The sequence below is a fragment of the Artemia sp. Qi Xiang Cuo genome, chromosome 13 (assembly GCF_049724085.1).
Source record: "Artemia sp. Qi Xiang Cuo chromosome 13, ASM4972408v1, whole genome shotgun sequence".
NCBI classification, from domain to species: domain Eukaryota; kingdom Metazoa; phylum Arthropoda; class Branchiopoda; order Anostraca; family Artemiidae; genus Artemia; species Artemia sp. Qi Xiang Cuo.
In genome coordinates this window covers 54,848,257-54,870,207 of record NC_142806.1, presented here as the reverse complement: position 1 = coordinate 54,870,207, position 21,951 = coordinate 54,848,257, and the positions used below count along the sequence as shown (strand labels likewise).

The 21,951-nt window shown below is 37.3% G+C and overlaps 1 protein-coding gene across 1 annotated transcript in view; it reads right to left on the bottom strand.

Annotated features, from left to right (window-relative positions):
• Positions 1 to 21,951, bottom strand: part of LOC148945440 (uncharacterized) — a 112,192-nt gene that overhangs the window by 80,004 nt on the left and 10,237 nt on the right. The window contains exons 2-4 of the mRNA XM_089099043.1: positions 20,391 to 20,492; positions 10,257 to 10,358; positions 7,720 to 7,807 (exon numbers count right to left, since the gene is read on the bottom strand). Coding sequence (XP_088955169.1) covers positions 7,720 to 7,807; positions 10,257 to 10,358; positions 20,391 to 20,492 — 292 coding nt within the window. The remainder of the gene's footprint in view (positions 1 to 7,719; positions 7,808 to 10,256; positions 10,359 to 20,390; positions 20,493 to 21,951) is intronic.

Below are 21,951 nucleotides of genomic sequence, written 5' to 3'. Positions count from 1 at the left end.
CTGCAGTTTAGCAAACTATATGGAAAATAATGCATTAATTAATAAAGAAGGTCAAACCAAAATTATAAAAGAAAATAAAATCTTAATCCAAAGAATTGGAAGGGAAAAGTATATAATCACATCTCCTTTCAAAGAAGAAATAAGAATACATTTCGAATGTAAAACAGAAAAAAACAGTAAATTTTCACATATATAAAAGGCAGCTCAATAGTGAAATTGCCAGAAGAATGTTCTCTAACTGCAGAAATGTTAAAGATAAACAGTATGTATAGGGGACAGATTACAAAGGAAATAGCACCTTTAAACATATCGATAATTAGCCTAGAAGGAAACCTCTCCATAGCAGGTATAAAAAACGAATGGAGCAAAAAATTTGAAGATTTAATCTCTATATATTTCCAGAACAACTCCAAGACGCAGATTGGCATAGCTGAGCTAAGAAAAATGCACATTTCCTTCAAGAACGAAAAAGGAAGGAAAACGGCTAGCTATTGGACATTTTTTTCAATATCCTTAATCCATTTCTATCCTTATTAGGACTAGTCTCTATTGGAATTATATTTAAAACATTGAGAAAACTTTGGTTAGACTATAGGAAACAAAAGTCTTAAGGATTCCACATAAATGTAGAACAGGAAGAGATTGAACTAAATTGATTCTTAGCAAGTTATAGTTTCATTAAGAAAAATAACTGCACTAAGAATTTTAAGTGTGGGAGGTTGTGAAAATGTGGGAAAGCCATCACAACCTGACTAAATTGTAAAGATAGCAAAGTATGACTTTTGAGTAATGATAAGGGTAACGAAGTATTAATTTTCTTTGTGTAAGGAAACAAACAACATTAACTAGATTTTGAACAAGCGTACCCTTGATTCAACAAGGACCATAAAATGCAAATACAAATAGCGGACTGCCGCTTCAAACTCGAGGGGTCAACGACAAGAGATATTACGCGATTTGAATCACATGACCAAAAAACAGGGTTTTAATAGAGAAAGCGGAAACTAACTTTTTGAACAAAGAACTATTATTAGGATGACATCAAACTGGTCTCTGACCAATGACAGGAAAGAAGAACAAAATAGAGAGAACTTAAAATAGGGATTCAGGAACGAAAATAAGGTAGTCCTTTTTTGGAAATCGAACAAAGAGTAAGTGTTTACTTTATAATAACGATAAGCTACCACTGTCTGTCTGAAATTCTCCTTGGGGATAAAAGTTTGAAGATAAAGGTTAAAATAAGAGAAAAAACCTCCAAAGGGCTTTCTGTCACTTGGAAATAATTTTAATAAGTATACAAGAGAAATTGATGATTTTGGGACTTATAGTTTCATTTAGTATTCCCACTTAGACGAGGCTTGAGCCATTTGGACAAAACAGCATTTTTTAAGGTTAGAATAAGGTAAATTAAATTTCTTCCCAGAAATTTAAGCTATGAATAACTGAGGGTTTAAAGAGGGAAGGAAATCTTAACCAAGAAGAGAAAGCTAGGTGAGCCATTTGTGCTTCCCCTTTCACCCTAGAGTCCCTTGAGACTTAGCTTGACTTTATAAGGACCTTATATCCGAAAATTGGAATTATCGGACAATAACATTACTAACCCCCCTCCCGTTGTGCAATCTTCAGAAGTTTATACGAAGAGGAACACAGTTCCCCTTTTAATCATTCTTCATCTCGTTTACCCCGGACTGCATGTTTATACAAAGGTAACCTCAATGTTTATACAAGCAGGTTAGGGGAAAAAGGGGAACAATATTACCAGCTTAAGAATTTCTAAACCGTTATGTCCAGATATTTTCAATTAAGTTTCGCTGCTAAAATTAAAGCTTAAGAAAGGTCAAAGGAATACACAATCCTTTCAAGAAATAATAAAAGAATCTCTTGGTTTGGCTTAATGAAAATTGGAATTAAAAGCAAGTACGGTTATTCTTAGCTTAGCTCAAAAATAGCTTGAACTAAAGGATTTTTATAACCCAAAACTCAAGCCTTGACTAGCTGTTCAAGTGTAACCCCTTTAAGTTGAAACATTCGTTAGCTTAGGATTAACTTAATCTTTTTCTTTTCGGTATACATTGTTGGATTTGAACAAGTAGTTCATTTGACCATAGAAGAGGTTAGGAAATAACCAAAATAGGTAGAATTAGAATAATTTTCATTTTATCTTATTTTATAAATAAAATCAGTTGTCACTGAATTCTGAGTACCGATTCCTTACCCAACGCCTCAGTTTGTATCACGCTACCAAATATATTAGCCCTGTCAGTAGGGACAACCTTACACTGAAATAAAATTATATGTTTGGTTAAGGACAGTAGACTATCTTTAACCACAAACAGAATAATATTTAGGTAATATTTCAATATTAACAAGTTTTAATTACCTCGACTTACCTCTACCTCTACTCTACACTTTAGCGTTCTGATAGGTCTAGAGCGTCTTTAGAGATGTATAGGATAGTATTACGACGGAAACATTGGGCAGTAAAAAAAAGCAAAGCATTCAACTATTGTCACTACAATAAGCAAAGGGCAAAATATACAAATGTTTATTTTAACGCCCACGCCGAGATAAAAGCGGAAAAAATGGCAGATGACATACAAGGTGCTTTTTTTCTTTTTACTGCTGATAAGTGAGAGTATTTGCAGAAGTTTTATCATAAAAAAAAATGGAAGTCATAATTTTTTTTTTTCTAGCAAGAGAGAGGACGACTGTAAAAAAAAGAAAATGCTAGATAAAATGATTTGACCGAAAATTAGATGTGCCAGGAGATTGGGCCCAATTTATCCCCTGCCTTTGGCCCTAACAAAATTAAAGCCCATTTATTATAAATAAAACGAGTGTTTATTTATCTTATACGCCCTAAACTAAATAGTATTTTAAGAAGACATGGAAAGCCTTGAAAAATCAAAATATCCAAAATTTTCATTAAAAGCTAAAAAAATGATTTAGACCAGAAAAATCTCAACTGGTCTTCTAGCGACAGAGCATCTCTGAAACAGCAATTTTGCTTAATATTTCCTATGGAGCACCTTATTTTACAAATTTTTCCTAATTTTAAAAATTTTACTCAACGGTTTTTATTTTATGTTAATATTGCAACAGTAGTTTAAGGAAGTCATTACTACGGTGATTATTGGTTATTCTAATTAAAATAAATAAGAAAACGAGAAGAACGAACAGTAAATATTTCTTCCCCTTACTTTTTAATTAAACTAGGAGGGACTAACCTGGTGTTCTCTCTGTGTTTTCCAGAATCTGATTCCCAATGAGCTTAAAAAAAGAAGAAAGTTACACACAAAAATATGGGCAAATCTCTAGAGTTGTAATAGATTTGAATATAAAACACTTAACAACACATCTTCAAGTAATGTTAATCCTGTTAGTATTAATATGAATTTAACTGTTATTATTAAAAAATAAACAAAACAAAAAAATGCAACCCCCAAAACTACCAGGTTTTAACACAAATAAAAAAGGGAAAATGTACCTATAAAAACGTTTTCTTTCACCTCAGAAGCAGTTTCATCAAAAGTTTATTAAAATTTCATGAGATGCACTTATAAATTTATAGACAGAAAGAGGAGAGTGATATCCCATCGACTGTGCGTAACGATGCATGCTTTTGAGGCTCTTTATCCCCTTTCCTTGTGTGAATAATACTAAAAAAGGATCAAGTATACGCAATATTCCAATTTACGTTACGTAGAGTAAAAGAACATACATCGAATTTCAGTAAGAACAAGTTGAAGAGCCCAACCCACTTACAGAAAGGTTTGAATAAGCCTTTTAGCTTTAAAAATACGAAGTGCAAAATAAGAATAAAAAAAGACTAATAAGAAACTTAAATATGAACATTAAGAAATATTATTATCAACACTAATATTGTAAATATTAGTAAAAATAAGAATATTAAAGTCGTCTATATATTTTATGTATTAAGCTGAAAAAAAAAAAAAACAATATTCAATTGTACTAAGACCTGTAACAGTAACACCTTGTATAGCAAACAAAAAGAAATGCAAAATTCACAATGATAAGACTGGGAGTGAAACCTGCTAAAAACTATTGTCCTGATTTGTTCGTTTACTTACAGTTCATTAGGGCAAACTATTTGATGAGTAACCCAGAGCTAGATGTTTTATTTATTGTAAAATCAACATCAAAAAAGAGAAAAAACATCATCATTCACAAAATACACTTAGCCAGGTTAGTTTAGTCTATGGACTTTATATATTAAGCTGAGAGAAAAATAAAAAAACAATTTTCACTTGCACTAAGACCTGTAACAGCAACACCTTGTATAGCAAACAAAAAGAAATACAAAATTCGCAATAGTAAGAATGGGAGTGCTTAATCATCCTCTTCAACATACTTATAAAGCTTCAACTTAACACCCTCAAACATTTCTGGGGTGTTGCATATATGCCCTTTTAACAATCTGGATGCATATAGTCTCTTTGATTTAGTTCAATATCTTCCTTACCACCCCCTGAAAAGAAATTCAAATTACTGCACTTACTTGGATAATAATATACCCGTAGCTGTTCCTGAAATATTGTACAGGAACCCTTTGGACAATTTGGGCGAGTAATAATATCTTTTACTTTAGCTGTATATCCGTCCCACTGAACTTTTCCTGAAAATTTCAGCTTAAAGCTCTATCCTATTCCTGAGTAATTACATCTACAACATTTTGATAGCCAATATTCACTTAATCTTTTTTTGAATTAGCTCAATATCTTTGGTCGAAGCCATAGCAGTAGCAATAACAACAGCTTCAGTCGCACATAGCATCACTCACAGTCGCAAGGTGTAACAGTTGTAAGTAGTCAAAGCCTCGGTCAAAATCTGTTTCAATCACACTTATCAATAATTGCTGTATCAGTCGAATTATTAACAGTTGCAGCTGCAAGTAATGGCAGCTACAGTTAGAATGAGTCAAAGTTGTAATTAATAGCAGAGATGTAAATAGTGGAGGTCACAAGTAGTTGCAGCTACAAGTAGTAAAAGTGACAATTAGTGACTGTTGCAATGAAAAGTAGTAGCAGGTGCCGTCACAAGTAGTCATAATCACAATAAGTCGCAGTTGAAAAAAAGTCACAATCGCAAGCAGTAGCAGCTACAGTCACAAGCAGTTGCTAGTTCTTTTAATTTCAATTTCCAATCAAATGAAGCCCTTCCAAAGTTTTTACAACTAGTTACAAAGCTAATGGACATGAAAAAAACTGCACAGAGCCCACTTTACCGTTTACTCAGGCAGTGCTGCAATACCTATGACAAGCATGTCAATCTGAAGTCAATCCCATTCAAGATTAACAGGGGGACATCTCCGGCATTTTTATGGGGAGGGGGGGGGGCAATAGGGGTCCATATCCAGGGAGTCAAGGGGCATGGGTTATATAATAACCTTTTCTCCAAATTAATGGGGAGACAACTGCCCCTCTTACCCATCCCCCAAACGCCACCCCTGGATTCTAGCATACGTGTTAAAGCATAAAATTTAACTTTTTTGAGGCAATACAATAATACTTGGTCTTGCCTGATGCAGTAGAAAAATGATGAGAACTTCTCTTATAGGTAATTTTTTCAGCCCACCACCATTTTTAAAGGGTTCATGCTGTTTTTCAAAATGCCTTTCAATATATTCTCAAAACGATATTAGATAATAATTACTATTCAAGAATCAGCTAGAAACAACAATTTTTCTCACTTTTCTCACCAATTTTTTTAAATACGTTTTTTAATTTTTTATCAATACGGGACATGAGCCATTACTATGATAAAACCAGGATTATACATAAAACGCAACATCCTTTGGCTTTTTTTTGGCAGGATATAGTAAATAACAAACCCCAGTTGCAACATATGCTATAATAAGAGTTTTACCGTAATGTCACTTATGGTTGTAACCAGCGATTATGTCATTCATCTTCTTATATATGAAGATGCAATTTATTCTGGGTGGGAGGCACTTGTGCCGAATCCTAATTCAATATGGGGTACCACCTCCATGTTGAAGATGCGGTAATGAGGTGCGTGGCAGGTGGCACCGTTCCCCTTCTAATGATGCATGACAATGGATTTATGGACTTTGTTTGGCTAACCACCCGGCAAAGCTTCTTTTACCTGGTTATGATTAACAACAAAAAGCCTCGGACCAAACAGCCATTTCGATGACGACCTTTAGCACGTCCACCGACCATCCAAACGGACCTGTTTACGGAAGCCCACTGCAATGTACGAGGTCTCAGATCTAAGTTTGACCAGTTCCTACATTTAGTTAACTCAGTCAAGCAATCTATCATGTGCATTACTGAGACCAATCTAAACAAAGAAATTCAGAGCAGTGAGGTTGCCATACAGGGATACACACTCCTCAGGCGGGATCGAGAGCGTACTGACGGCGCTAAATACGGAGGAGGAGGAGTCGCTGTTTATATACAGAGCCATATACCTTATTCATGCCTGAACATACCAGATTCAGCAGGCGAAGAAGCTCTGTGGGTCAGGGTGACCCTCCCAAATAAATCCGTGATTGTTAGTACCGTGTATAACCCTCAAACTTACCAGATTACCAGCTGCCTTGAAACCTCCCTTGAATATATTCGGGGCAAGTACGCTAAGTCTGCCATTATCCTTCATGGAGACTTCAACGTCCATCATAGCGTGTGGCTTCGCAGCGAAAATATTGATAGGGAAGGGTCGGATTTGTATGATCTATCTCTCTCTTACGGGCTGGAACAACTTGTCGATTTCAACACGTATCACGGCCCAAACGGATCATCTCGTCTTGACCTATTCCTTACAGATCACCCTGACTCCTTTATGGTAGACGCTCATGCTTTCAGCAGTGACCACATTGCCTTCGTTGCACGTGGAAACCTACGTATTCCTTCTCCAGTAAATCATGAACGAACAATCTGGCTATACAAAAGAGGTGATTGGGACGGTTTGAGAAACACTTTTTTCTCAGCAGTGGAGAGCCTTCCTCCTGGAAGGCCCAGAGAAAGCTGCAGATAAGTACCAGCAGGCCATAGTTGACTCTGTCAAAAAGCATATCCCTTCAAAACGGATCCAGGTGTCCAGTTAGGACAAACCTTGGTTCAACGCCCAGTGTAAGAAGACAATACGAGCAAAGCAAAAGGCAAACAAGCGATAGCTAGTTTCGAAGAGCGAAGAGGACAGAATTGCATTCATAAATGTGAGCAAAGATGCAGTTCGAGCGATTCGGCAGTCCCGGGTTCAGTATAAGGAGAAATTCACCACCAAGCTTCAACTTGCTTTGGCAAAGAGTTGGTGGAAAATTGTCAAGGAGGCTTTACCTTCGTCCAAGGGGACAGCAATTCCTTCTCTCCAGAGTAACGGGACAGTGGTAAAAGATCCACAGGCAAAGGCTGAAGCTCTTGCTAAGGCTTTTGCCGAATTCTTGAATCTAGACGATGACGGTAGAGAAGTGCCAAAATTCTCCGACCGAACCGACACTGTCCTGGAACGCGTGAATTTTTCTGCTCCCAAGATCCTTCGCATTCTGCAACATCTGGATGTGACCAAAGCCATGGGTCCTGACAACCTGCCAAATGTTATCCTCAAATCCTGCAGTGCCGAACTAGCTGGACCCTTGTCATTGCTTTTCCGGCTGTGCTTTTGCTCCGGAACCTTCCCACGAACATGGAAGTCCGCCCATGTTATACCTACTCTAAAGCCAGAAGGCGATCCAACGAGCGTGGACTCCTACAGGCCTATTAACCTTCTCTCCTGAGTTGGCAAAGTCTACAAGAGCGTCTCCAATAAAACACTTCTTCAGTACCTGGAATCCAATGACCTTCAAGGCGATCACCAATATGGATTCCGACGGAAACGCTCAAAATTAGACTGCCTAGTGGCCCAGTATCAGGAGTGGATAGAACTACTGGCAATGAGATACGACATCAGGCTACTTTCCTTCGACATTGCGAAAGCTTTTGACAGAGTATGGCATCGTGGCCTGCTAAAGAAATTCTATGTGTATGGTGCTCGTGGATGTCTGTTAAAAGTGATTGAGAGGTTTCTTTCCAATCATTCACTGCGGGTTGTTCTTGACGGGTTTGTTTCCCGCGAATATCCAGTGAAAGCAGGGGTACCCCAGAGCAGTGTATTGGGACCTACGCTCTTCCTTATCTACATAAATGACATGGGAGACAACCTCGCAAACCCTCTGCATCACTTTGCCAACGATACCACGACACAATCAGCCGTCCCTAAACACGAAGACCCAGCACAAACCTCCCTTTCCCTACAGATGGATGTTTTGAAAATTGAAAAGTGGTCTGATGCATGAATGATCAACTTCAATGCATCGAAAACAAAGGAGCTTCCAATTACCTGATCTAAGGTTCCACGTGAACACCACAGTTTCATCTTCAAAAATGAAGATATAAAGAGAGTCGATGAATTTTCTCTACTGGTGATTCATTTCTCCACCGATCTCTCTTGGAACAACCACCTTGATCGGATGAGAACCTCCTGCGCAAGAAAGCTGGGAGTTACTCTTCGCTGCAAAAACCTTCTTCCATCAAGCTCAATCATCCCACTCTACAAGTCTTGCATCAGACCTATAGCTGAATATGGATGCCCGCTATTTGCTGGTGCTCCGAAAACGCTGTTGGCACCACTTCAAAAGATCTAGAAGAGGGCAAATAGAGCGGGCTGCGCCTCTATACAAGAATTGCTCCAGCCTCTAAATGAAAGGTTTGATGGAGTGTCGATGGCTGTTTTCTACAAGTACATGAATTTGCCTCGCTCAGACGAGCTCTCTCGAATTGTGCCCCCCTTTGTCCAGCCGACAAGGCAGACACGAAGGCACACAGCTCGGTCCAGTTATCTAAAGGAGGATACGCCAAAAACCGAGTACTTGAGAAACAGCTTCATCCGGCGTTGCACTTCTATCTGGAACGATCTTCCTGGGGATATTATCCCTGCTAATCCCTCTGTTGACACCTTCAAAAAAAGGTTCAATAGACATTTAAAACCTCGAGGCCATTGAAAGTGGTAAATGAATAGCGGCACATCAGATACTTTGAAGTACCTGGCGCCGTGAATATTGGAATTAAAAAAAAAAATTTGTCAAAAACTTAATTTTATATCAAATATTATGTTTTGGTACCTACAAAAAGCTTTAGATATAGCAATGTTCTTTCTAATAAGACCTTAAACAGCCTTCTTTGAAGTTCTAGAGGCTCAGAAGTAGTGAAGAAGGAAAAGAAAAAAGATAGAAAAAAGCACACATCAGTGCTACCCATGCAAAAAAGAAGATTTTCCTTGATGTCCAATCAAGGTGACTGTGAATTTTCAGCCATAGAAATTCCTAAGGTGTACTTTTTGTTTTAATTTTAGGCCATATTTAGGGTTTGAATTTCCTTTTAATTTGCTTTCAAAATAACATTTTACAACTAAAGACTGATCTATATAATAATTTGAAATGGAAATTTTTCTAGCTCCCTAGTTTTTTAAAGCGTTTATTAATTTTTGGTTGTGATGGGCTTCGGTTTGTTCCCTACTAAGTTGCAGCTAGGATGTAGCTATTGTTCAAAGGTAATGATTGGCAGTGAAAAACTTTGTCAAAGTGATCAAGATCAAAGGCAAAGTGAGCCTAATTATAGCAAACCCAAGACAGATAGTCTCTGTGAGAGGTAAAGTTTAAAAAACTTTTTTAGAGTTGTATAATAATGATTATTTTCACTTTTTCATAATAGTCTATCATCCTAGGTTAGAACTGAGGCAGATAAAAAATGCTGTAAGGGTAATTCAGATAGTTTATCAGTTCTGTGAGCCATTTGATGGGTAGCCAAATGGAGACCTAAATATGATTCAAAATTCATGTCCAGAGGACTTACAGGCAAGTGGTCAAATGTGCTCAATTGTTCATATTATAAGGGCTTTGCCAACTGGAACCTACTGGAATCGGTTCATGCATCATTTATGATTATTTGCAGCTACAACTGAATATCTTTTCATTAAATAACGATTTTTTAAAAAGCAAAATATCATATTTTCTTTTTGTTAAGCAAAGTAAAATTATTTTTACATAGAAGATAACAAATCACAAAGAAGATAAACAGTTAAAGTCATCGTTAACTATTCTTTTTACTGGTCTAAAAATAGAGAAAGAACTACCAGTTAGCCAAATGGAGAAAGACATGTTTCAAAATAAAAAGCAATGATGATTCATGTGCCTAGAAAAAAAGGCTGAAAACTAATAAAAGAAACCAAATTCTTACTTTTTCACTGTCATTGTCAAAATGTTCTCCATCAACTTTAAACTGACCAGGACTATTGTCCCACCCTTTGTCAATACCTACAGCAACTTCATCTTTGATTAGCTGAAAAAAATAATCAAAATTAAAATTAATATTATCAAAGGAAAATATCATTGTTATTTTTATTGATTTTGAATTAAAATCAAACTTGTGGACTGTGATGAAAACTTCAGAGCCATGGCTAGTTGGATTAAAGCACAGATAGTCTCATTGAGAGGCAAAGTTGACATAGAATAGTAAAAAAAAATTCAGAATTGTATAAAAATAATTTCAGTTCACTTGTCGACAGATATCCTAGACAGTCCATCCTAGACAAAGTTTAATCTTCCATCCAAAGTAGACCGTTTTACGGACTGATGGATGAATCTACCAAACATTATGAAAAAATTAAGGTAACTTTCTATAGGCCTTACTTTATCCTGTTCAGAAGAAAATAGACTGTAAATGAAGATAGTTATTCCAGGGCAATTCCTAATATGACTGTCTATGACAGAGTAAATTTACAAGGACACATCTCCCACAAAGAAATGAAAAGGCAATTTAGCCAAATCCTTATCTGAGCATGTTAAAAGGTCTAAAATTAAAAAGGTTTTAAAGATACAAAAAAAGTTACAAATGGCCAGTAGCCATGTAAACAAAAAGAGTTAAGGCTCTGTTCCTTTCTGAAATAAAAAGGAAAAACAGTGACCTGAAAACACAGTTTCCTTAAAATTTTAACCTATGTGGTAAAGAGATATTCTAATAGAGTTTTAACAGGAATAGAAAAAGTCCATACCTTTTATTATTACCAGTGATTTAAAATGGGAAGCAAACACATCTAGTCTAGTAAAAAAGGGTAATACTGGGCAGCATATGCTCAAAATTATTTCAAAACCTGGCGCCCCTCCAGATCACCTCCTCTAAATATTTACATTTTTATTCACCCAATTCTGGAATATACAGCTCCTGTATGGCATTTTGGACAAAAGACTGAGCAAAGTGCCAGAATTGCAAAGAGCTCTAATGATAGTATCAAAACAGTTAGAAATGAAATATGAAGAGATATTGACAAAGTTTAAAATATAAACTCTTAAAAAAAAACAAGAGAGAAACTCTGCATGGATTTTGACGGAAAATCTCATATCCTCCTAATTCTTCCCCCCCTCAATCCACAACAAACTGGCTACCTCGCAGGGTTGCAGTACCTGTTGAGAAACTTCAGCTGGTATGCTGTGCCCATCAATGATTATTAAAAAGTTTTATACCTAGTTTTGTAAATATGTACAACAATAATCAGGAGGATTGATTAGTGATTTTTGTTTTTTTTTTCCTCAATTTTTAATGTGACTATACTTGTCTAATGTGACTAATGCTTTTTACTGTGAATATACCAGAGAAATTTTGCAGTGCCATGAAGACTTTGATGAAAATAAAAATTTATCTATCTATCCACTTCTAGGAAAAAAAAAATAGGAGTAGTATATGCAGGGACGGGGCATAAGGTGGGACACCATACTTATCTGCCATCTAGCATTCTTTAAAAAATTTAATAAAGTCACCCATTATAATGGTGGACATGACATTTATATAATTTTGGTAAGTTGCTATTTTTTTTTTTTTTTTTTTGAGAAAATCGACTTCAATGTTTCGACTATACCCCCGAAAAATATTAGACAATAGTTTTTTGTGTTTTATTATGGTCTGCAGAAACAGTGTGTGTAAGAAACCGTGTCTGTGGCCATTTTGTGGAGAAACATGCAACAGTAAAAAAAAATCGGACACAATTTCCAAGTAGAGGTCGCACTGTATATACCGGGACAAGGACAAGTGGTAAGCATGGATAGAATCCACCCACATTCCATAGGCGGCTTGGCCGTTCTTGAGGCAAGGTTTCGTATTTATCTTCAGTTCTTATATTGAGTTCAGAGAATAGGCCCACAGTAAGAGTTCTTTTCTCTCTCTCTCTACATCTTAAATTTGAGATTTGACATCAGAATAGAAGACATGCCACAATTTCCAAGAGAAAATAAGTCGTTGCTGAAATGAAAGTAGACCAGCAAAATAGGCAGCACTAAGTAAAGAACGAGGTGGGCACAATGTGATGTTTTTTGTTTTTTTTTCACCATACCCGAGCTCTTTGTATCAAAGAAGTTGTCACATAAACTTCGAAAAGCGCTCATTCGTTTGGAAATTGGAGTGACTAGTGCCCTTTTTAATAGTCGAAATTAATTGGAGGGTAACTAGGCCTAGCCCCCCCCCCCCCAGCCCAAAATTCCCCCAAATGCATCCAATCTAAATTTTGAGATAAACATTTTGTTCAGCATAGTTGATTTCCAGACAGAAAATATCTTTTTGAAGAGGACACTCCCCCAAAACCCTCAGGGCGAGGGTTTTTAGTTATGCCCTGAGGGCATATAAGGTTTTTATAGAAGGCATTGTTGTAGAAACTTCAAAAAAAGCTCATTCGATTGTAAATTAAAGGGCTAGTGCCCTTTTTAATAGTCAAAACGATTGGAGGGTAACTAGCCCCCTCATACCCATCATTCCCCCAAACACATCCAATCAAAATTTTGATACAACCATTTTGTTCAGCGTAGTTGATTTCCAGATAAAAATATCTTTTTGAGGAGGACAATCCCGCACAACCCTAAGGGCAGGGGTTTTAAGTTATGCCCAGGGGGCATATAAGGTTTTTATAGAAGGCGTTGTCGTAGAAACTGCAAAAAAGGCTCATTTGATTGGAAATTCAAAGGGCTTGTGTCCATTCTGATAGTCGAAAGTGACTGGAGGGCAACTAGCCCTCCCCCACACCAATCATTCCCCCAAACACATCCAATCTAAATTTAGAGATAGCCATTTTGTTCAGCGTAGTTGATTTCCAGATAGAAAATATGTTTTTGAGGAGGATACTTTCCTAAAACCCTCGGGACAAGTGCTTTAAGGTATGCCCTGGGAGTATATAAATTTTTGTAGAAGATATTGTTGTGGAAACTTCAAGAAAGGCTCATTCGATTGGAAATTCAAAGGGCTAGTGCCCTTTTCAATAATTGAAAGTGATTGGAAGGCAACTAGCCCCCCCACCCCCATCCTTCCCCCAAACACATCCAATCAAAATTTTGAGATAGATATTTTGTTCAGTGTAGTTGATTTTTAGATAGAAAAAATGCTTTTGAGGAAGACACTCCCCAACAACCCTCGGGGCAAGGGTTGTAACCTATGCCCTAGGGGCATATAAGGTTTTTATAGAAGATATTGTTATAGAAACTTCAAAAATGGCTCATTCGATTGGAAATTCAAAGGCCTAGTGTCCTTTTGAATAGTTCAAAGTGATTGGACGGTAACTAGCCCCCCTCTCACGCCCACCTTTTCCCCAAACACATCCAATCATAATTTTGAGAGAGCAAAATTGTTCAACATAGTTTAAAATTCTAGGAATTAGGTATTTGAGGATGACAACCCCCTTAAGGCCCTCAAGACAATGAATGTAAGTTATCCCCTGGGGGCATAAAGTTTTATAAAAAGCGTTATCGTGAAGCTATCGTAGAAACAAAAAGGGCTCATTCGATTAGAAATTGGAATGGCTTGTGCCCTTTTTAATAGTCGAAAGTAATTGGAAGGTAACTAACACCCCTTCCACGCCCACCATTTCCCCAAACACATCCAATCAAAATTTTGAAATAGCCATTTTATTCCACGCAGTTAAAGTTCAGGTAATTATACCTTTGAACAGGACACTTCCCTCACAGTCTTAAGAGCAAGGGTTATAATTTATGAAACTTGAAAAAGGGCTCATTCGATTGGAAATTCAAATGTCTGGTGCCCTTTTTAATAATCAAAACCGATTTGAGGGCAACTAGCCCCCTCTCTCCCCCACCTTTTCCTCAACCACATCCAATCAAAATTTTTATATAGCCATTCTGTTTAGTGTTGTGGATTTCCAGATAGAAATTATGTTTTTGAGGAGGACACTCCCCTATAGCCCGCAGGGCAAGGGTTGTAACTTATGGCCTGGACACATATAAATTTTTTACTAAACGCGTCGTTGTAGAAACTTCAAAAAAGGCTCATTCGATTGAAAATTGAAATTGCTAGTGCCCTTTTTAATAGTCGGAAGTGATGGGAAGGCAACTAACACACTTTCCACGCCCAACATTTCCTCAAACATATCCAATTAAAATTTTTAGATACCTATTTTGTTCCACTCAGTTTAAAGCTCAGGAAACTATACCTTTGAGCAGGACACTCCCCCCAAGATCTTCAGGGCAAGAGTTATAAGTTATGACCTTTGGGCATGTAAGATTTTTATTGAAATGTTTGTCGTAGAAACTTGAAAAAGTGGTCATTTGATTGGAAATTCAAAGAGTTAGTGCCCTTTTTAATAGTCTAAAAAGATTTGAAGGCAACTAGCCTCCCTCTCACGCCCACCTTTTCCCCAAACACATCCAATCAAAATTTGTAGATAGCCATTTTATTCAACGCAGTTGAAAATTTTGGAAATTAAGTCCTTAAGGATGAGAAACCATCTCCCACAAACCCTCAGGGCAAGGGTTTTAAGTTACGACCTGGGAGCGTGTAAAGTTTTTATTGAAAACGATGTAAAAACATCCAAAAGGGCTCATTCAATTGAATATTGAAAGGACTATTGCCCTTTTCATAGTCAAAAGTGATTGAAGGGCAACTAGCCCCCTCTCACGCCCACCATTTCCCCAAACACATCCAATCAAAATTTTGATATATCCATTTTGTTCAACGTATTCAAAAGTTCTGGGAATTAGGTCTTTTAGGATGATAACCCCATCAGAGCTTTCAGTGCAAGGGTTGTAATTTATGCCCTAGGGGCATATAAGGTTTGTATGGAAAAGGAAAGACCTGTAACAGTAACACCTTGTATAGCAAACAAAAGAAATGCAAAATTCACAATGATAAGACTGGGAGTGAAACCTGCTGAAAACTATTGTCCTGATTTGTTCGTTTACTTACAGTTCATTAGGGCAAACTATTTGATGAGTAACCCAGAGTTAGATGTTTTATTTATTGTAAAATCAACATCAAAAAAGAGAAAAAACATCATCATTCACAAAATACACTTAGCCAGGTTAGTTTAGTCTATGGACTTTATATATTAAGCTGAGAGAAAAATAAAAAAACAATTTTCACTTGCACTAAGACCTGTAACAGCAACACCTTGTATAGCAAACAAAAAGAAATACAAAATTCGCAATAGTAAGAATGGGAGTGCTTAATCATCCTCTTCAACATACTTATAAAGCTTCAACTTAACACCCTCAAACATTTCTGGGGTGTTGCATATATGCCCTTTTAACAATCTGGATGCATATAGTCTCCTTGATTTAGTTCAATATCTTCCTTGCCATCCCCTGAAAAAAATTCAAATTACTGCACTTACTTGGATAATAATATACACGTAGCTGTTCCTGAAATATTGCACAGGAACCCTTTGGACAATTTGGGTGAGTAATAATATCTTTTAATTTAGCTGTATATCCATCCCACTGAACATTTCCTGAAAATTTCAGCTTAAAGCTCTATCCTATTCCTGAGTAATTACATCTACAACATTTTGATAGCCAATATTCACTTAATCTTTTTTGAATTAGCTCAATATCTTTGGTCGAAGCCATAGCAGTAGCAATAACAACAGCTTCAGTCGCACATAGCATCACTCACAGTCGCAAGGTGTAACAGTTGTAAGTAGTCAAAGCCTCGGTCAAAATCTGTTTCAATCACACTTATCAATAATTGCTGTATCAGTCGAATTATTAACAGTTGCAGCTGCAAGTAATGGCAGCTACAGTTAGAATGAGTCAAAGTTGTAATTAATAGCAGAGATGTAAATAGTGGATGTCACAAGTAGTTGTAGCTACAAGTAGTAAAAGTGACAATTAGTGACTGTTGCAATGAAAAGTAGTAGCAGGTGCAGTCACAAGTAGTCATAATCACAATAAGTCGCAGTTGAAGAAAAAAAGTCACAATCGCAAGCAGTAGCAGCTACAGTCACAAGCAGTTGCTAGTTCTTTTAATTTCAATTTCCAATCAAATGAAGCCCTTCCAAAGTTTTTACAACTAGTTACAAAGCTAATGGACATGAAAAAAACTGCACAGAGCCCACTTTACCGTTTACTCAGGCAGTGCTGCAATACCTATGACAAGCATGTCAATCTGAAGTCAATCCCATTCAAGATTAACAGGCGGACATCTCCGGCATTTTTATGGGGAGGGGGGGGGGGGGCAATAGGGGTCCATATCCAGGGAGTCAAGGGGCATGGGTTATATAATAACCTTTTCTCCAAATTAATGGGGAGACAACTGCCGCTCTTACCCATCCCCCAAACGCCACCCCTGGATTCTAGCATACGTGTTAAAGCATAAAATTTAACTTTTTTGAGGCAATACAATAATACTTGGTCTTGCCTGATGCAGTAGAAAAATGATGAGAACTTCTCTTATAGGTAATTGTTTCAGCCCACCACCATTTTTAAAGGGTTCATGCTGTTTTTCAAAATGCCTTTCAATTTATTCTCAAAACGATATTAGATAATAATTACTATTCAAGAATCAGCTAGAAACAACAATTTTTCTCACTTTTCTCACCAATTTTTTTAAATACGTTTTTTAATTTTTTATCAATACGGGACATGAGCCATTACTATGATAAAACAAGGATTATACATAAAACGCAACATCCTTTGGCTTTTTTTGGCAGGATATAGTAAATAACAAACCCCAGTTGCAACATATGCTATAATAAGAGTTTTACCGTAATGTCACTTATGGTTGTAACCAGCGATTATGTCATTGGTACCAGCAGTGGAGAGCCTTCCTCCTGGAAGGCCCAGAGAAAGCTGCAGATAAGTACCAGCAGGCCATAGTTGACTCTGTCAAAAAGTATATCCCTTCAAAACGGATCCAGGTGTCCAGTTAGGACAAACCTTGGTTCAACGCCCAGTGTAAGAAGACAATACGAGCAAAGCAAAAGGCAAACAAGCGATAGCTAGTTTCGAAGAGCGAAGAGGACAGAATTACATTCATAAATGCGCGCAAAGATGCAGTTCGAGTGATTCGGCAGTCCCAGGTTCAGTATAAGGAGAAATTCACCACCAAACTTCAACTTGCTTCGGCAAAGAGTTGGGGGAAAATTGTCAAGGAGGCTTTACCTTCGTCCAAGGGGACAGCAATTCCTTCTCTCCAGAGTAACGGGACAGTGGTAAAAGATCCACAGGCAAAGGCTGAAGCTCTTGCTAAGGCTTTTGCCGAATTCTCGAATCTAGACGATGACGGTAGAGAAGTGCCAAAATTCTCCGACCGAACCGACACTGTCCTGGAACGCGTGAATTTTTCTGCTCCCAAGATCCTTCGCATTCTGCAACATCTGGATGTGACCAAAGCCACGGGTCCTGACAACATGCCAAATGTTGTCCTCAAATCCTGCAGTGCCGAACTAGCTGGACCCTTGTCATTGCTTTTCCGGCTGTGCTTTTGCTCCGGAACCTTCCCACGAACATGGAAGTCCGCCCATGTTATACCTACTGTAAAGCCAGAAGGCGATCCAACGAGTGTGGGCTCCTACAGGCCTATTAACCTTCTCTCCTGAGTTGGCAAAGTCTACGAGAACGTCTCCAATAAAACACTTCTTCAGTACCTGGAATCCAATAACCTTCAAGGCGATCACCAATATGGATTCCGACGGAAACGCTCAAAATTAGACTGCCTAGTGGCCCAGTATCAGGAGTGGATAGAACTACTGGCAATGGGATACGACATCAGGCTACTTTCCTTCGACATTGCGAAAGCTTTTGACAGAGTATGGCATCGTGGCCTGCTAAAGAAATTCTATGTGTATGGTGCTCGTGGATGTCTGTTAAAAGTGATTGAGAGCTTTCTTTCCAATCATTCACTGCGGGTTGTTCTTGACGGGTTTGTTTCCCGCGAACATCCAGTGAAAGCAGGGGTACCCCAGAGCAGTGTATTGGGACCTACGCTCTTCCTTATCTACATAAATGACATGGGAGACAACCTCACAAACCCTCTGCATCACTTTGCCAACGATACCACGACACACTCAGCCGTCCTTAAACACGAAGACCCAACACAAGCCTCCCTTTCCCTACAGATGGATCTTTTGAAAATTGAAAAGTGGTTTGATGCATGAATGATCAACTTCAATGCATCGAAAACAAAGGAGCTTCTAATTACCCGATCAAAGGTGCCACGTGAACACCGCAGTTTCATCTTCAAAAATGAAGCTATAAAGAGAGTCGACGAGCTTCCTCTACTGGGGATTCATTTCTCCACCGATCTCTCTTGGAACAACCACCTTGATCAGGTGAGAGCCTCCTGCGCAAGAAGGCTGGGAGTTTCTCTTTGCTGCAAAAACATTCTTCCATCAAGCTCAATCATCCCACTCTACAAGTCTTGCATCACACCCATAGCTGAATATCGCTGCCCGCTATATGCTGGTGCTCCGAAAACGCTGTTGGCACCACTTCAGAAGATCCAGAATAGGACAAATAGGGCGGGCTGCGCCTCTACACAAGAATTACTCCAGCCTCTAAATGAAAGGTTTGATGTAGCGTCGATGGCTGTTTTCTACAAGTACATGAATTCGCCTCCCTCAGACGAGCTCTCTCGAATTGTGCCCCCCTTTGTCCATCCGACAAGGCAGACACGAAGGCACACAGCTCGGTCCAATTATCTAAAGGAGGATACGCCAAAAACCGAGTACTTGAGGAACAGCTTCATCCGGCGTTGCACTTCTATCTGGAACGATCTTCCTGGGGATACTATCCCTGCTAATCCCTCTGTTGACACCTTCAAAAAAAGGTTCAATAGACATTTAAAACCTCGAGGCCATTGAAAGAGGTAAATGAATAGCGGCACATCAGATAATTTGAAGTACCTGGCGCCGTGAATATTGGAATAAAAAAAAAATTTGTCAAAAACTTAATATTATATCAAATATTATGTTTTGGTACCTACAAAAAGCTTTAGATATAGCAATGTTCTTTCTAATAAGACCTTAAACAGCCTTCTTTGAAGTTCTAGAGGCTCAGAAGTAGTGAAGAAGGAAAAGAAAAAAGATAGAAAAAAGCACACATCAGTGCTACCCATGCAAAAAAAAAAGATTTTCCTTGATGTCCAATCAAGGTGACTGTGGATTTTCAGCTATTGCAATTCCTAAGGTGTACTTTTTGTTTTAATTTTAGGCCATATTTAGGGTTTGAATTTCCTTTTAATTTGCTTTCAAAATAACATTTTACAACTAAAGACTGATCTAGATAATAATTTGAAATGGAAATTTTTCTAGCTCCCTAGTTTTTTAAAGCGTTTATTAATTTTTGGTTGTGATGGGCTGCGGTTTGTTCCCTACTAAGTTGCAGCTAGGATGTAGCTATTGTTCAAAGGTAATGGTTGGTAGTGAAAAACTGTGTCATAGTGATCAAGATCAAAGGCAAAGTGAGCCTAATTATAGCAAACCCAAGACAGATAGTCTCTGTGAGAGGTAAAGCATAAAAAACTTTTTTAGAGTTGTATAATAATGATTATTTTCACTTTTTCATAATAGTCTATCTATCATCATAAGATAGAACTGAGGCAGATACAAAACGCTGTAACGGTAATTCAGATAGTCTATCAGTTCTGTGAGCCATTTGATGGGTAGCCAATTGGAGACCTAAATATGATTCAAAAATTCATTATGTCCAGAGGACTTACAGGCAAGTGGTCAAATGTGGTCAATTGTTCATATTATATGGACTTTGCCAACTGGAACCCACTGGAATCGGCTCATGCATCATTTATGATTATTTGCAGCTACAACTGAATATCTTTTCATTAAATAACGATTTTTTAAAAAGCAAAATATCATATTTTCTTTTTGTTAAGCAAAGTAAAATTATTTTTACATAGAAGATAACAAATCACAAAGAAGATAAACAGTTAAAGTCATCGTTAACTATTCTTTCTACTGGTCTAAAAATAGAGAGAGAACTACCAGTTAGCCAAATGGAGAAAGACATGTTTCAAAATAAAAAGCAATGATGATTCATGTGCCTAGAAAAAAAGGCTGAAAACTAATAAAAGAAACCAAATTCTTACTTTTTCACTGTCATTGTCAAAATGTTCTCCATCAACTTTAAACTGACCAGGACTATTGTCCCACCCTTTGTCAATACCTACAGCAACTTCATCTTTGATTAGCTGAAAAAAATAATCAAAATTAAAATTAATATTATCAAAGGAAAATATCATTGTTATTTTTATTGATTTTGAATTAAAATCAAACTTGTGGACTGTGATGAAAACTTCAGAGCCATGGCTAGTTGGATTAAAGCACAGATAGTCTCATTGAGAGGCAAAGTTGACATAGAATAGTAAAAAAAAATTCAGAATTGTATAAAAATAATTTCAGTTCACTTGTCGACAGATATCCTAGACAGTCCATCCTAGACAAAGTTTAATCTTCCATCCAAAGTAGACCGTTTTACGGACTGATGGATGAATCTACCAAACATTATGAAAAAATTAAGGTAACTTTCTATAGGCCTTACTTTATCCTGTTCAGAAGAAAATAGACTGTAAATGAAGATAGTTATTCCAGGGCAATTCCTAATATGACTGTCTATGACAGAGTAAATTTACAAGGACACATCTCCCACAAAGAAATGAAAAGGCAATTTAGCCAAATCCTTATCTGAGCATGTTAAAAGGTCTAAAATTAAAAAGGTTTTAAAGATACAAAAAAGTTACAAATGGCCAGTAGCCATGTAAACAAAAAGAGTTAAGGCTCTGTTCCTTTCTGAAATAAAAAGGAAAAACAGTGACCTGAAAACACAGTTTCCTTAAAATTTTAACCTATGTGGTAAAGAGATATTCTAATAGAGTTTTAACAGGAATAGAAAAAGTCCATACCTTTTATTATTACCAGTGATTTAAAATGGGAAGCAAACACATCTAGTCTAGTAAAAAAGGGTAATACTGGGCTGCATATGCTCAAACTTATTTCAAAACCTGGCGCCCCTCCAGATCACCTCCTCTAAATATTTACATTTTTATTCACCCAATTCTGGAATATACAGCTCCTGTATGGCATTTTGGACAAAAGACTGAGCAAAGTGCCAGAATTGCAAAGAGCTCTAATGATAGTATCAAAACAGTTAGAAATGAAATATGAAGAGCTATTGACAAAGTTTAAAATATAAACTCTGAAAAAAAAACAAGAGAGACACTCTGCATGGATTTTGACGGAAAATCTCATATCCTCCTAATTCTCCCCCCTCAATCCACAACAAACTGGCTACCTCGCAGGGTTGCAGTACCTGTTGAGAAACTTCAGCTGGTATGCTGTGCCCATCAATGATTATTAAAAAGTTTTATACCTAGTTTTGTAAATATGTACAACAATAATCAGGAGGATTGATTAGTGTTTTTTTTTTTTTTTTCCTCAATTTTTAATGTGACTATACTTGTCTAATGTGACTAATGCTTTTTACTGTGAATATACCAGAGAAATTTTGCAGTGCCATGAAGACTTTGATAATTTATCTATCTATCCACTTCTAGGAAAAAAAAAATAGGAGTAGTATATGCAGGGACGGGGCATAAGGTGGGACACCATACTTATCTGCCATCTAGCATTCTTTAAAAAATTTAATAACGT